The following is a 14,445-nucleotide window of genomic DNA, read 5'->3' as shown; positions in this document are numbered from 1 at the left end:
GGCAGTCACTCTGCTATTTCTGCCTCCAGGTTGCCTGTTCTGCACATTTCATATAAATGAAACTATAAAATGTGTGGGGTTTGTGACTGCATTTACTTGGTATAGGGTAAAATATCCATACTCCGTTCCTTTTTATTGCTGAATAATATTCCATTATATGAATATACCATGTTTTGTTACACGTTCAGTAGTTGGACATAGGATTTTTTTTTTCTTCTTGACTACTGTTACTAATGCCTCGTAAACATGAGTTTTGTGTGTACATATCTTTTCATTTCTCTTGAGCATTACCTAGAATGGTATGCTATGGATGGATTGGCCAGATCATGTGTTAACTGTTGAACCTTAGATGAATAGCAAATACTTTTGCCCTTTCTGTAAGTTGCCTTTTTATTTTCTTGATGGTGTCCTTTGAAGCACAAAAGTTTTTAATTTTGATGAACTCCATGTGATCTAGATAATCTATTATTTTAAAGATTTTATTTAATGTTATAGAGCGTACACAAGCAGGGGGAGCAGCAGGCAGAGGAAGAAGCAGGCCCCAACACACACACACACACACACACACACACACCCAAAGCAAGGCCAAGCAAGGAGCCTGATGTGGGACTCCATTGCAGGTCCCCAGGATCACAGCCTGAGCCGAAGGCAGACAGTTAACTCAGTCACCCAGGCATCCCGATAATCTAATATTTTAAATAGTAACTTTTCCATCCTGTTTGGGTATTGAGAGTTGATTATACTGGCATTTCCTAAACTTGAGAGATGAGAGTAGCATCTTAAGGAACTTCCAGGAACCGTTTTTGAGAAGGGGCTACCTAGAGTGAACTCTCCCTCCCTTGATTTTAATACGTAGCCAGGTTGAGAACTGCTATGTCAAGGAGACAAATGTGTGCTTTAAATTTTTTTTATCATAAATGAACTTTTTTTTCAACTTTTGTATTGTGGCAGAGTACACAGTATAAAATTTAACCATCTTGGCCATTTTAAGCATACAGTTTAGTAGTGTCAAAAATACATTCACACTGTTATGCAGCCAGTCTCCAGAACTCTTTATCTTGTAAAACTGAAACCACACTAAACAACAGACACCCTATTTCCCCTTCCCCCAGCAACCACTGTTCCGTCTTTGTGAATTTGACTATTCTGGATACCTCATATAAGTGGAATTATATTGTATGGTTTTGTATCTGGCTTATTTCCCTTAGCATAAATTGTTCAAGGCTAATACATATTGTAGCATGTATCAGAATTTCCTTTACGACTGAATGATATTCTGGGTGCTTGGATGGCTCAGTGGGTTAAGCCTCTGCCTTCGGCTCAGGTCATGATCTCGGGGTCCTGGGATCAAGGCTCGCATGGGGCTCTCTGCTCCGTGGGGAGCCCCTGCTCTGCCTGCCTCTCTGCCTACTTGTGATCTATGTCAAATAAATAAATAAAATCTTTAAAAAAAAAAAAAAGACAATAATATTCCACTCTATCTCTGTGGCACTTTTTGTGTTACTCTTCGTGCAAAAGATGGATAGGTGGACATGAGTTCTGTCTTTTGGTTGTTGTGAATGTTGCTGCTATAAGCATTAGTGCACAAGTATATCTTTGGTTCCCAGCTTTCACTCTTTGGAAGATAGACCCGTAAGTGGAATTGCTAGATCATATGGTGATTCTATGTTTAATTATGTGAACAACTGCCATGCTGTTACCCATAATGGCTATATGATTTAACATTACTACCAGCAAGGCATTGGGTTCTCATATCTCCACATCTTTGCCAACATGTTTTGTTTCTTGATAGTAACTATTTTAGTGGCTGTGAAGTGGTTTTGTGTTTTGATTTGCATTTTCCTAATGATTAGTGATGAGTTGATATGTTTTGGTAATGTAGTTTTGTGTGTGCTTCAGGTAGAACTAGAAATACTGAAATGAGATGTTGTTAATAAGTATGTTCAGATAATGTAGTTAAAAAGATGATGTTGGCATCATAGATAGAGGTTGGTGGCTGCTCAAAAGAGCTTTCCCATATTGGCAAGGCCTTGGTAGTAGTGCCCTCCATAGTCCAGAATTTGGTCCTCGTTTTTTAGTTCTGGAAGCTGGAATTTGTTTGAGCACCCAGAATTAACCAGGTCCTCAGTGTATGCTGTGTGTGGTGTATAAATCCTCTCAAAATCAACAGTGATGAATATGTAAAGTACATTTAGGGATACACCTAGAGGGAGTGTGTGATTTCCTAACTGGGATATTTGTGTGAATTCCAAGACTCTCCTTTCCCATTATCACATTACTTAGGGTGCTAAATTAATGATTATAAATTTTCATGGTGAGCCTGGAATTTAAAGGGGGAAGGGGCAGACAGGATGATATTCAGTTGTTATTTCATGTAGACTTTGTAAAGACTTGTTGCATCATCCTGTGACGGAATCTCCCACTGAAAGAACCATCAGATTCCAGGCCTTTGCCATGGACTCTGTCAAATTCCAGCCTGTTGTCAACCTCCTTACGAAAACTTCTCTCTTTGCCCTTGAAGAATGAGGAGTTCCTGAGCATCCCTTTAAAGTGCTGCCTTTTCTTTACATACCTAAGATTTATTCATATAATTGAGTACTGGAGCGCCTGGGTGGCTCAGTTGGTTAAGTGTCTGAGGTCGGCTCAAGTCATTATCTCAGGGTCCTGGGATTGAATCCAGCATCAGGTTCCCCACTCACTGGGGCATCTGTTTATCTTTCTCCCCCTGCTTGTGCTCTCTCTCTCAAATAAATAAATAAAACCTTTAAATTAAAAACAAATAATTGGGGCACCTGAGTGGCTCAGTGGGTTAAGCCTCTGCCTTCGGCTCAGGTCATGATCTCAGGGTCCTGGGATCCAGCCCCACATGAGCTCTCTGCTCACCAGGGAGCCTGCTCCCCTACCCCCTCTGCCTGCCTATTTGCAGTCTCTTTCTCTGTCAAATAAAATCTTAAAAAAAAAACACAAAAATAAGAAATAAAAAATAAAAAATAATTGAGTACCTACCATACTCAGAACACTCTTCCTAACCTAGCATACTTTGATCACACTGTAGTTCTGCCTTCCTGGTCACTAGGGAGTGACTGGTTTCTATTTTAAGGGACTATCATTAGCTCACCTTACTAATGATAAGCATGAATTTAAACTCCTCACTCTTCACTTACGTGGTACTTGAACCTCTGATGTTTTTCTTTCTCCCACAGCAATGGCACAAGCATGATATCATTGATCATTCCTCCCAAAGACCAGATTTCACGAGTGGCAAAAATGTTAGCAGATGAGTTTGGAACTGCATCTAATATTAAGTCACGAGTAAACCGCCTTTCGGTCCTGGGAGCCATTACATCTGTACAACAAAGACTCAAACTTTATAACAAAGGTAATCTAGAGCTTGATCATTTTCCTCCTCTACTTTGTCTTGGTTATATTGTCCATTTTGATCCCCTGATGCTCTTGGGTCACTAATGGATTTTTTTCAGATATCTATCAGCAGTGTGCCTTTGGTTGGAATTTACACCCTTTTTTTTTTTTTTTTTTTTTTAAGTAACATTCTTTAAAGTAGCAGTTACTTAAAGACCTAAATCCTCCCTTTTAAAACATCTTAATAATTTTTGAAATTATGGAGAGAACTCTCCAGGAGAGATTTACAAACATTTCTGCTTTATTTAAATTAAGATTTAAAGGAACCAGGGACATGAGGCACCTGGCTGGCTCAGCTGGTAGAGCACGTCACTGTTGATTTCCAGGTTGTAAGTTTGAGCCCCATGCTGTGTATAGGGATTACTGAAAAATAAAATCTTTAAAAAAGAATTCAGAATAAGGGAGCAGGGACAGTAGACTGTTGGAATATTTTCTATTACTTGAGGAAAATTAGCTGTGGATTTAAGTAGAGAAATTGTGTTTTTTGCAGTACCTCCAAATGGCCTGGTTGTTTACTGTGGTACAATTGTAACAGAAGAAGGAAAGGAAAAGAAAGTCAACATTGACTTTGAACCTTTCAAACCAATTAATACGTCATTGTATTTGTGTGACAACAAATTCCATACAGAGGTAAGAAGTTCAAGCACAGAATACTGTCATCATTCCAGAAAGAAACCGCATACCCATTAGCAGTTATTACTGATCCTTGCCTCATTCCCACCCCCCCAAGATCTCTCTGCTCTGGGCCATGACTGATCTTTACTGTCTCTCTAGATTTGCTTATGTTGGGCATTTCGTATAGTGGGTAGCTTTTTGCAACTGGTTTCTTTAAGTACATCAGTACTTCATCCCTATTGATCACCAAATGATACTTGGCCCCATTTTATTTTTCTGTTCATCAGTTGATGGGCATTTATGTTTGGCTATTAGGAATAATGCTGCTCTGAACATACATGTATGGATTTTTGGATGACAAAATGTTTTCATGGGGGAGAGGCGGCTATATGCTTAGGAATGGAATTTCTGGATAATTTGGTAACTGTTTAACCTTTTGAAGAATTGCCAGACTGTTTGCTAGGTCATTGTATCACAAGGCCAGCTGTTTCAAAAAAATAAAAAGACTTTACATTTATCATGACACAGTGACATAATCATTCAGCATGTTTGAGGAAAGTGCTAAACTGAGTTTAGAGAACTAGTTAGAGGTGAAGATGTAATTGCCTAACCTGATCTCTGTCTCTTCCTATATACCCATGATATCTGGGTATTCTAGCACCCTTAGTTTTCAGCTCACAAATTACAAATCTTGAGGCCTATAAGAGCTTTTTTCACCCCCATGAAACTTTTGAGTGACAGAGCTGCCATAAGATAAAATTAAAGGGTGGAAAGGAAGCCTCATTAGAGTGACCTAAATCAGTCAACAGTAGAACAATCAGGAATTCACAGCTGGCTCCTAGTTCAGTCTTTTGCTTTTCATCGACCTAGGGAAAAACCTCTACAGTGGAATTAGAACTGACATTTGTCAACACAGTTTATAGTGGATGATTTTTGCTAACTTGACAGGAAGTCCAATTCCAGTTGGATCTTGGTTTGTTGCATTGATGGTTGAGACTTTCTCTTGGCTGTCTTGCCAACCTCCTCTGGCAGAAGCTTCATTGGGAAGGTCTTACCCGGTCCTACTTACCTGTATCTAGTAAACTCTCTAGATTCTGAGTCTTATTAATTTAAATAGCACCTGCTACTCGTGTTATCCAGCTTTAAACTTACTTATTAAGCTAGCTTCGTTGGTATTTCTAAAGCTTAACTCTTCCAAGGTACTGTTTAATCTTGCTAGCTTTGTTTATTTTGGCTTTTAATTGATATGTTGATAACTAGATATGAATGTGATATATTGCACCACACAATTTATGTCCTGTTTAATCAGGATAATTACACGTTCTTACAAAGGATAAGTATTCCCTGATGAGCAGAATTACTGAAAACCTAAACTCAATCAAGCTACTTAACAGATTGTGATGTAATGTGCATAACATTCATGTCTTAATGCTAATTATCAGACATGGTATGGTTAAAGATTGATTCTTAATGATTAATCTGCTTTCTGGTCAATTCTTAAAAGAAATTTTCTTCCCTAGTTAAAATGGAATGGGTATTTCTTAGCTCCAAAAAAGCCTGGCCCCTAGCAGTTAGTCATTTAGCAGGTGCACAGACTCTCATCATGAAAACTTGCCCATCCATATGGGTTCCCAGGACTGTTTAAATATTTGCTCTTTCAAGAGGCAGAACTACAGGGATGTAATTACATGCTAACCCAGAAGGAGGGGTTTCCCCCACAAAGACCAAATCATTTAGCTATAGAAATACCTTTAAAATAAGATTTTTATATCCTGATATCATTAAGGATGCTCAAGACATAGGAGTTAAGTGAAACATCTCAAAACTGGATCTTTTTATAGACTTTTTTCCTGGTATTTTTTTACTCCTGGAGCCCTACTCTGTAGAGTTGATTTATAGGATACTCTTTGCTATAATGAATACTGCCTGTTGATGCTGGGGTTGTACAGAAAGTAGCTTTTGGAGGTTGGTTTTTGTTGTTGTTGTTGGTTTGGTTTTTTGAGGTTAGACTTTAAATTTGAACGTGATGTTCCATGGATTGCCATCACTCTAAATCAAATCAAGGACTAAAATAAATCTGAACCCTAGATCTCTGTTGCTTTTTTTCCTGCATCTGGTTAAAAATTGTACATATGGGTTAGTTATAACTGAAGCCTAACTTATTCCATAAAATGGCTTTTCTAAGTATTCATACCATCTTGGATGGGGTGAAAGTGCTTGCATATGTCCTTTTAGACTTTGTCTTGACCCTAGAAAAGCTTTGGGATTTATTGTATGGTACTTATGTTTGCTTTCCAGGCTCTTACAGCACTACTTTCAGATGACAGCAAGTTTGGCTTCATTGTAATAGATGGTAGTGGTGCACTTTTTGGCACACTCCAAGGAAACACAAGAGAAGTCCTGCACAAATTCACTGTGGATCTCCCAAAGAAACATGGTAACACAGGAAGAGAACATGAGCCCACTTTCCTTGTGTCTAGCAATAAGGAAATGAATACTACAGTTGACCCTTTAAAAGTGTTGGGGTTAACGGCACCAACCCAGCTGCACATAACTTTTATTGAATATATGCATATTTAACTTTTGACTCCCCCAAAACTTAGCTACTAATAACCTGTTCCTGGGAAGCCTTAGCATTAACGTTAACAGTTGATTAACATGTTAGTATGTTATGTTGTATTTTGTACTGTATTCTTAAAGTTAGAGAAAAGAAAATGTTAACTAAAATCATTTGGAAGAGAAAATACATAATACAGAACTATTTGGTATTTATCCAAAAAAAATCATGTATAAGTGGACCCATACAATTCAAACCTTTATTATTTAAGGGTCAACTGTGGGGGCTGGTGACTGGCTCATTTGGCGGAGCATGCAACTCTTGATCTCTGGGTTATAAGTTCAAGGCCCACCTTTGGGAGTAGAGATTGCTTTAAAAAATAAAACCTTTTTCTTTTAAAGAGGGGTCGACTGTATAATGGAGGGGAATAAATCCAGAGGATGGGAGAAGCATCATGAAATGACTCATGACTCCTTGGTGCCTGTGGCTTCTCTTTTGATAAAATAATTAGTAGTTACTCTCTAAAAATGTCAGTTTATGCCAAACATTTAGTTAAGGAAGTAGTGATTTTTGTTTGTTCATTTGTTGGGTAATGACATGATTATTTAGTTTTTAATTAGCAAATTATTTTGTACTTTTTTAATGATGGCCCCTCCCCCCCCCTTTTATGTCAAAGGTAGAGGAGGTCAATCAGCCTTGCGTTTTGCTCGTTTAAGAATGGAAAAGCGACATAACTATGTTCGGAAAGTAGCTGAGACTGCTGTACAGCTGTTTATTTCTGGGGACAAAGTGAATGTGGCTGGTCTTGTTTTAGCTGGATCAGCTGACTTTAAAACTGAACTAAGTCAATCTGATATGTTTGATCAGGTAAGTGAGAAGTTAATGCTCTGTCAGTTATGTTGTTGGGTCGGAATAAGTGTGTCCACTGAGTACTGGGATTTGTACATCTGTTTTGATTTTCAAGTGATGTATTTCATGTTTAAAAACCTAGCTCTAAAGGGGTGCCTGGGTGGCTCCTGGGATTGAGCCCTGCATTGGCCTCTCTGCTTGGTGGGGAGTCTGCTTCCCCCCTCTCTGCCTGCCTCTCTGCCTACTTGTGATCTCTCTCTCTCTCTGCCAAATAAATAAAGTCTTTAAAAAAAAAACAAACCTAGCTCTAAAAAACAAACAGAAAATAACCTACCTCAGAACAGGCAGAATTCCAGGTGGTTTAAAAAACATTCCCCCAGGGGTACCTGGGTGGCTTAGTGGGTTAAGTGTCTGCCTTCAACTCAGTTCATGATCCTAGAGTTCTTTTTTTTTTTTTTTTTTTTTTTTTTAAAGAAAGAAAGATTCCCCCATACTTTCCTGGGTCTTTTCTATCTTTCAAAACCGACCATTTTTATTTCTTTTTTTTAAAGGATTTTATTTATTTGAGAGCAAGCACAAGAGCAGGGTAAGGTTCAGAGGGAGAAGCAGACTCCCCACCGAGCAGGGAGCCTCATACAAGGCTCAGTTCTGGGACCCCAGGATCATGCCCTGAGCTGAAGGCAGACTCTTAACCAATGGAGATGTGCCCCAAACCAATCATTTTAGAATCATTCTGGTCCTATGCCAGCTCCTAGTTTAGTGGATTGCCATAATTGGCTTCCAAATGGAGTGTGATGTCAAAGAAACTGAGGGATAAAAGTTTTTCTGCTCTTTTTCTGATTTATGCCTGGAGGTAAATAAAGCAGTGAAACTCAGCAGTGTGACAGAGCTGATTAGCCTGAAGCATTTAATCCAGAAAGATCTTTTGGTTTATAACTTGGCTCTGACATAACACTATTCCCAAGGTGCTCTACTGGAGAGGGAGTAGCATTACGGTAGAAGTCTCAACCAAAGAAGTGGTATTGTACTCTACAAATTTAGTATGGCAGGGACTAATAGTCCCCCGTTTCCTTCTTACTGGTGATTAATGAGTTGGCCTCTTAAGGTCTAATTGAATGGTGATATAATTAGTTGGGGAAGTTAACCTTGACAGTGTTGCTCACTGAGACCTGCTTGTGAATAAATTGGGTTCTTTCCCTGTGTTCTTCCCCTTAGACTTCAGTGTTCATAATGCTGAGCTTTGCATGCCATTAAGAAGTAGTGGTCTCAGTAAAGGTGTTTTCAAGTACTAACGATTTTTTTTAAATGTGTGTGTGTATGTCAGAGGTTGCAATCAAAAGTTTTAAAATTAGTTGATATTTCCTATGGTGGCGAAAATGGATTCAACCAAGCTATTGAGTTATCTACTGAAGTCCTCTCCAACGTGAAATTCATTCAAGAGAAGAAATTAATAGGTATCAGTGAAATGCAATTTATTTACTTACTTTCTGAAATGTTTTTGTGGGTCTGTTTGTATGTACATGATATATGTATGTAACAAGATGCTGAGAAGGTAAAAGAGGAAGATTTAGCAGTTGTATTAAAAAACTTCCTCGTGTAATCATTAATCTTCCTTTAGTTGTGAATTCTAACAAATGTGCTTATAGTCTTTTATTTACCCTTTGGCAATAGGAGCCAAACTTCAGTCTTATTTTGCGTATTTTCCTTTGTAATAGAGTGATGAATAGAGAGCCCAAATAGAGATTAATCTAGCCATTATTTGGCTTTGTTTCTGATTTAACGGAGCACACATACTTTTCCAAATGGCTGTGTATTCGGCCCAGCCCTTAACCTCTTGAGTGGAATTCTGGAGCCTCAACTAGAGTGGTAATCATTTTTCACTGACTTCTGGCACGTAACTCATTTTTTAGTTGATTTTTTTTTTCTCTCGGATTTTGAGCAAGAAAGTCTATCTACAAAGGAAATTTTAATATATGTACTTACTGACCTATTCCTAATCACAGGACGATACTTTGATGAAATCAGCCAGGACACGGGCAAGTACTGTTTTGGAGTTGAAGATACACTAAAGGCTTTAGAAATGGGAGCTGTAGAGATTCTAATAGTCTATGAAAATCTGGATATCATGAGATACGTTCTTCATTGCCAAGGCACAGAAGGTATGAGAATTAGAAAATAAAGTAAGATTGCTTTTTGTTAGTGAGCTCTTTGTTCTGGAACTTGAGGTGGAGATTTGGGGAAGGTGGCTTTAGTCTTCATAAATTGTTTTGCTTTAACTGATAAATGTCTGCTTAAGACTGTTAAATTTCCTGAGGAAAAGAACTGCATCTTGAAGTCTTTGGTGTTTATGTATGGTAAGAGTATTGTACTTGGTAGACACACAGTGCATGCAGACTAGTATGTTTATGAAAAGAAGGTTGATAGGAGTTCAGAAACCCTTTTATCTAGCTTCACTTATCTCATGAGACTTACATCTGTTAGTATATGAAAACCAGGTTAACACATTTTTTCCTAATACTGCAGAGGAGAAAATTCTCTATCTAACTCCAGAACAAGAGAAGGATAAATCTCATTTCACAGACAAAGAGGTATGTGGTTGTTTTCCTAGTTTGCTGGTACATGCAAGGAAACATAAATCCATGTTAGCGCACTGGCAACATAAGAGTATCCACCTTGGGAAACCAAATTCCATGCTGTTGGCACTTGGGGTTTGGGGGCAGCAGGAGGTGATCACCTCTTATCTGTTCCACACCACTCTGACTCCCAAGGAAGGAGGCCATGGCATGGTTATGGTGGTTCATTATTTTTAGAATAGTTAAGCATTCTCATTCTTGAAAGAGTAGAGAAGATTTGACCAACTAGTGCCTTTTCTGCACTGTGAATCTGTATTGCTTTCTTCACTTACTTGCTCAGCTCTTACACTGAAATACCTTCTGCAGGTTTAGTCTAAATGCATCACTGTAGTAAAGTGTCCCCTGCCTGGCTCAGATCCCTTAAGGATAGTAGCTTCCTCAAATTGGGAGTTAAAGGACTTTGTTTTTTGACAAGGCTACTCCTAAACCAGTTCTGTTGCATCTCTTCTTGGTTGTTAAATGAATGCTGCCTGGAGACACTTTACGACAGCCTGACTTTAGAAGTAACAACAGGAACCACCAGAAGTGTGTGTTGACATTTCATCAGTGAAACAGAGCCTGAGGAGGAATGTTATTTAAAATAGAATGTTATTTAAAATAGAACTTCTGTGCTATTAGAATTATGTCAGTAGAAACCACAGTTCAGAGAGAGTTGTATACCCACTTAATGAGAGGAAGAATGATAATAATGATGGATGGGGAGGATAGGGCCGCTAAGTCTTGGTATAGCCTGATCCATTTTTTTGGTATCTCATGGTCACCCTTATAGACAGGACAAGAACATGAGCTGATTGAGAGCATGCCCCTGCTGGAATGGTTTGCTAACAACTATAAAAAATTTGGAGCTACGTTGGAAATTGTCACAGATAAGTCACAAGAAGGATCCCAGTTTGTGAAAGGATTTGGTGGAATTGGAGGTGAGTAGCAAGTAAGGAAAATAAACTTAAGGCCAGGGTCTCAAGCAAAAGCTTTCCTGGCTATCGAAAAGTCAAGTTACTTCAGGCAGAGTGGCTTATCATTGACCATGGCAGGAGATTGAGGCAACACATGGTTGCATGTTCCTTGGTTGGGACCCTTTTTTAAAGATTTGAGAGAGAGGAGAGTATATGTGCATGGTGAGGAGGGACGGGGAAATGGAAACACAAACCCAAGCAGACTCTGTGCTGAGCGCGCGCCTGACATAGGGCTTGATCCACCACCTGGACATCACAGAGCCTAAACCAAGAATCAAAACACCCAGCCAACAGTGCCACCACCCAGGCACCCCATGGTTAGGACCATTTTTTATCATCATCTGTTTCCTGTAATTCTACAAATTCTTTTTTTTTTTTTTTTTTTTTTTTTTTTTTTACGATTTTATTTATTTGAGAGGGAGAGAAAGAGCACAAGAGGGGGTAAAGTCAGAGGGAGAAGCAGACTCCTGGGACTCCAGGATCATGACCAGAGCCAAAGGCTGTCACTTAACCAACTGAGCCACCTAGGTGCCCCTACAAATTGCTTATTGAAGTGAACCTTCACCATCCTGTAAACATAGGTGATTTACTCTTTGATTTGCTTCCCCAGGTATCTTGCGGTACCGAGTAGATTTCCAGGGAATGGAATACCAAGGAGGAGATGATGAATTTTTTGACCTTGATGACTACTAGGTAGTCGACATGGGTCCGGCAAAACGTGCCTCACCCTCCAGCATCCAACCCAAGGAGCATACCCGTGGTGGAATCCAAACAGATCCCTGCCTTACAATTGGAACATTTCCAGAACTTAATCCATGAGCATTGGATATTGAAAACCGAAACAAAACCAGACCCAACCCTACACTTTGATTTGTCATGGTGTCAGCGCAGCAGCCTACAACTAAGTTCCTAAAATGCCACTTTGGACTAATTTAAAAAAGAATCCCAGTTTTTACTTTTACTCGATGGTGAAATTGGTTGCTCTTGTATTTTATGGGAAAAAAAATGATTTTTTTAACCTTCATACATAGAATCAAAATACTTTAACTGCTGTAAACCTTCAAAAGTTAATAGAAATGAGATCATACTGGTTTGTTTCTTATTTTGATTGGAGAAAAATTAAATTGCTGCATTTCGCAGTGACCCATTTACATGGCATTCTCAGCTTAGACTGCATAAGAAGAAATACACGCGGTGAAATGTTGGAACCATACTCTCTTGGTCTCTGTTTAATGTTGAAAGGGTGAGCTAATAGGAGGCAATTTGAACTTCACTCCCTCACACTACTCTTCCCCCCCCCTCCAGACTGTCAGTTTCAAGGATGCAAACTGCATTGCAAAGTCAAACTGACATATGAAGCATTTGGGCCAAGTGCACTGTTTCCTTCCACCTGTGTTGCAGGCGCATTTGTGCCTGGGGTTTGGGAACCCTTAGCATCAGTTGCATTGACAAGGGTTCCCATAATAGCCTACTAGAAACCAATTTCGGATGGGTATTATGGGGCTTCTGTGCTATTGCTGGGATTGGGAGAAATAAAACATGCAATTTAAGTGGACGCAAAGAAATTTAAAGAATATTTTATTTTGCTTGGGTCTGTCCTTGGTAAAAGGGAGGTGGTTGTGTTTTCCTTGTGTTGGATGGCATGAGATTATGTGAATGTTTTGATTTTTTACAAATGAACTGTAAGGTTTTTCACAGGAACGACTGACAAGACATGTATGACTGTGCATGTAATTATAAACCCCTGACCTCCTGGTGGGGTTGGAGCATCTGTTTCAAATATGGGACTTAACAGGCACCTCTCATAAGAGAAATTATGGGAGGGTGTGGGGAGGGCAGGGGTGGGACGGGATGGGACACAACTTCTGGCACCAAGGACTTAACTATGGTGGATCTAAAAGTGGGCCTGAAAACCTGAAGCTTACGCTTCACAGCTGGGCTCTAAGTGGGACTTGACCTCAGCTGATATGCAAGGTCATGGCGTGCCCGAGGTGGTGACAGTGAATAAAGTGTATAGGACGTGCCCAGTGGTAGCAATGAAAAAAAGCATACCAAATGGACTTTGAAGGACCAAAGGTTTTAAAAGTCAATTGGTATCATTCCCACACTGATAGGGTAGTGGGGTGCATTTGGTTTTCAAATTGGGTACTTTTAACACTTTAGTGCCTGACTGCTGTTCTTCACTGACTTGACTCAGTCACTCGTAGCTTTATTGGTCTGAACCAGCTCCTTGTTCCCAGGTTGCAGACCTGCCTATCGTTCCAATAATCCTGTTTCACTTGAATGAAGGGAGTATGTCTTAACTGTAAAGCTTCTGGTTCTCACACTGTACTCTGAGGTCCAAATGACTGTCTTTCAATGTATAACCTGATGTCTCAACCCCCAATGAGAAGAGTCAATTCTTTGGTATTCACCAACGTGGGAGGCTTCACCGGAACAGGCTTTTGCTTTGGGCTCTGCTGTTTGTTTGCAGAACACCCAAGAGCGAGCAAACATGCTCTCTTCACAGCAGTACCGTAGGGTTTTGCCATTGTAAATGGGTCTAATGTGATATGACAAGGCCAGAGAAATTGGATGTAAATTTACATTTTTGAATATGCTTGTTGTTTCACATGATACATTTAGGGTATGCAGCTCCTTTTGTAGTTTTTATTTTTACTATTTAAGTTTGGAAATGATGCCAAATTTTTGTATTTCTTTAATCAATGTGTTCTCTTTGGTGATATATATTGCATTATATATTGATGTGTGTATCAATATATACTGATATGTATTACACTTACACATACAAACACGTAAATAAGAGGGGGTGAAAACCGTAGCCTTTGCATTCTCTATAGCCTCTACAGAGAGATCCTAAGCAGCGAAATCTTGGTGTTGTGATGTACAGAAATGGAGAAGAGTATTAAACCATATTTAAGAATACACTTTGTGTGCCTGAGATTCTTTAGGATTGTTCCCTGGCGAGGTCTGAGCCACAGAGATATAAGTGAGCTCTCCAAGGCGTAGTAATAGTTAATAACTTTTCAAGCCTTAGATTTTAGTTTTCTCTGTTACGTTTGCCTATGGAAAGGTATATACAAAAGATGCCTGGGGTCATGATCCCAAAGTTAACATCAGAAGGAGGTGCTGGGGCAAATCTAGTTTGTAGCTTCCCTGATTCATAAGTGCACCAAAGGAAAACCTGCCTCTTCTTTAAAAAGCTCTTTCAAGTATGTTATCCCATGTAACTTGAGATTTCATGGAGGTAGATGGTGTGCCCATTCTACAACTGATGAAACAGGCCTGCAGTGGTGAAGCCAGATTTTACCCCAGGCCTAATTCCAAAGTTACTCCTTTTTCTACATCTGGTTACCTTGGGATGGTCCAGATTTGAACAGCAGAAGCTAAGTAAGCTTCTTTGTTCTCCCAGACCTGG

At 39.4% G+C, this 14,445-nt stretch overlaps 1 protein-coding gene across 1 annotated transcript in view; it reads left to right on the top strand.

The window, feature by feature from the left end:
* ETF1 (eukaryotic translation termination factor 1) overlaps window positions 1-13,954 on the top strand; it is a 31,184-nt gene extending 17,230 nt beyond the window's left edge. The window contains exons 3-11 of the mRNA XM_032837718.1: window positions 3,204-3,379; window positions 3,911-4,050; window positions 6,334-6,472; window positions 7,269-7,459; window positions 8,766-8,895; window positions 9,445-9,600; window positions 9,965-10,029; window positions 10,844-10,991; window positions 11,638-13,954. Coding sequence (XP_032693609.1) covers window positions 3,204-3,379; window positions 3,911-4,050; window positions 6,334-6,472; window positions 7,269-7,459; window positions 8,766-8,895; window positions 9,445-9,600; window positions 9,965-10,029; window positions 10,844-10,991; window positions 11,638-11,720 — 1,228 coding nt within the window. The 3' untranslated portion in view covers window positions 11,721-13,954. The remainder of the gene's footprint in view (window positions 1-3,203; window positions 3,380-3,910; window positions 4,051-6,333; window positions 6,473-7,268; window positions 7,460-8,765; window positions 8,896-9,444; window positions 9,601-9,964; window positions 10,030-10,843; window positions 10,992-11,637) is intronic.
* Window positions 13,955-14,445: the final 491 nt, after the last annotated feature.

This window comes from Lontra canadensis, unplaced genomic scaffold (assembly GCF_010015895.1).
Source record: "Lontra canadensis isolate GAN:19392208 unplaced genomic scaffold, GSC_riverotter_1.0 scaffold99, whole genome shotgun sequence".
Lineage (NCBI taxonomy): Eukaryota > Metazoa > Chordata > Mammalia > Carnivora > Mustelidae > Lontra > Lontra canadensis.
Note: the sequence above shows the minus strand (reverse complement) of the source record. Positions and strands in the feature narration are given on the sequence as shown.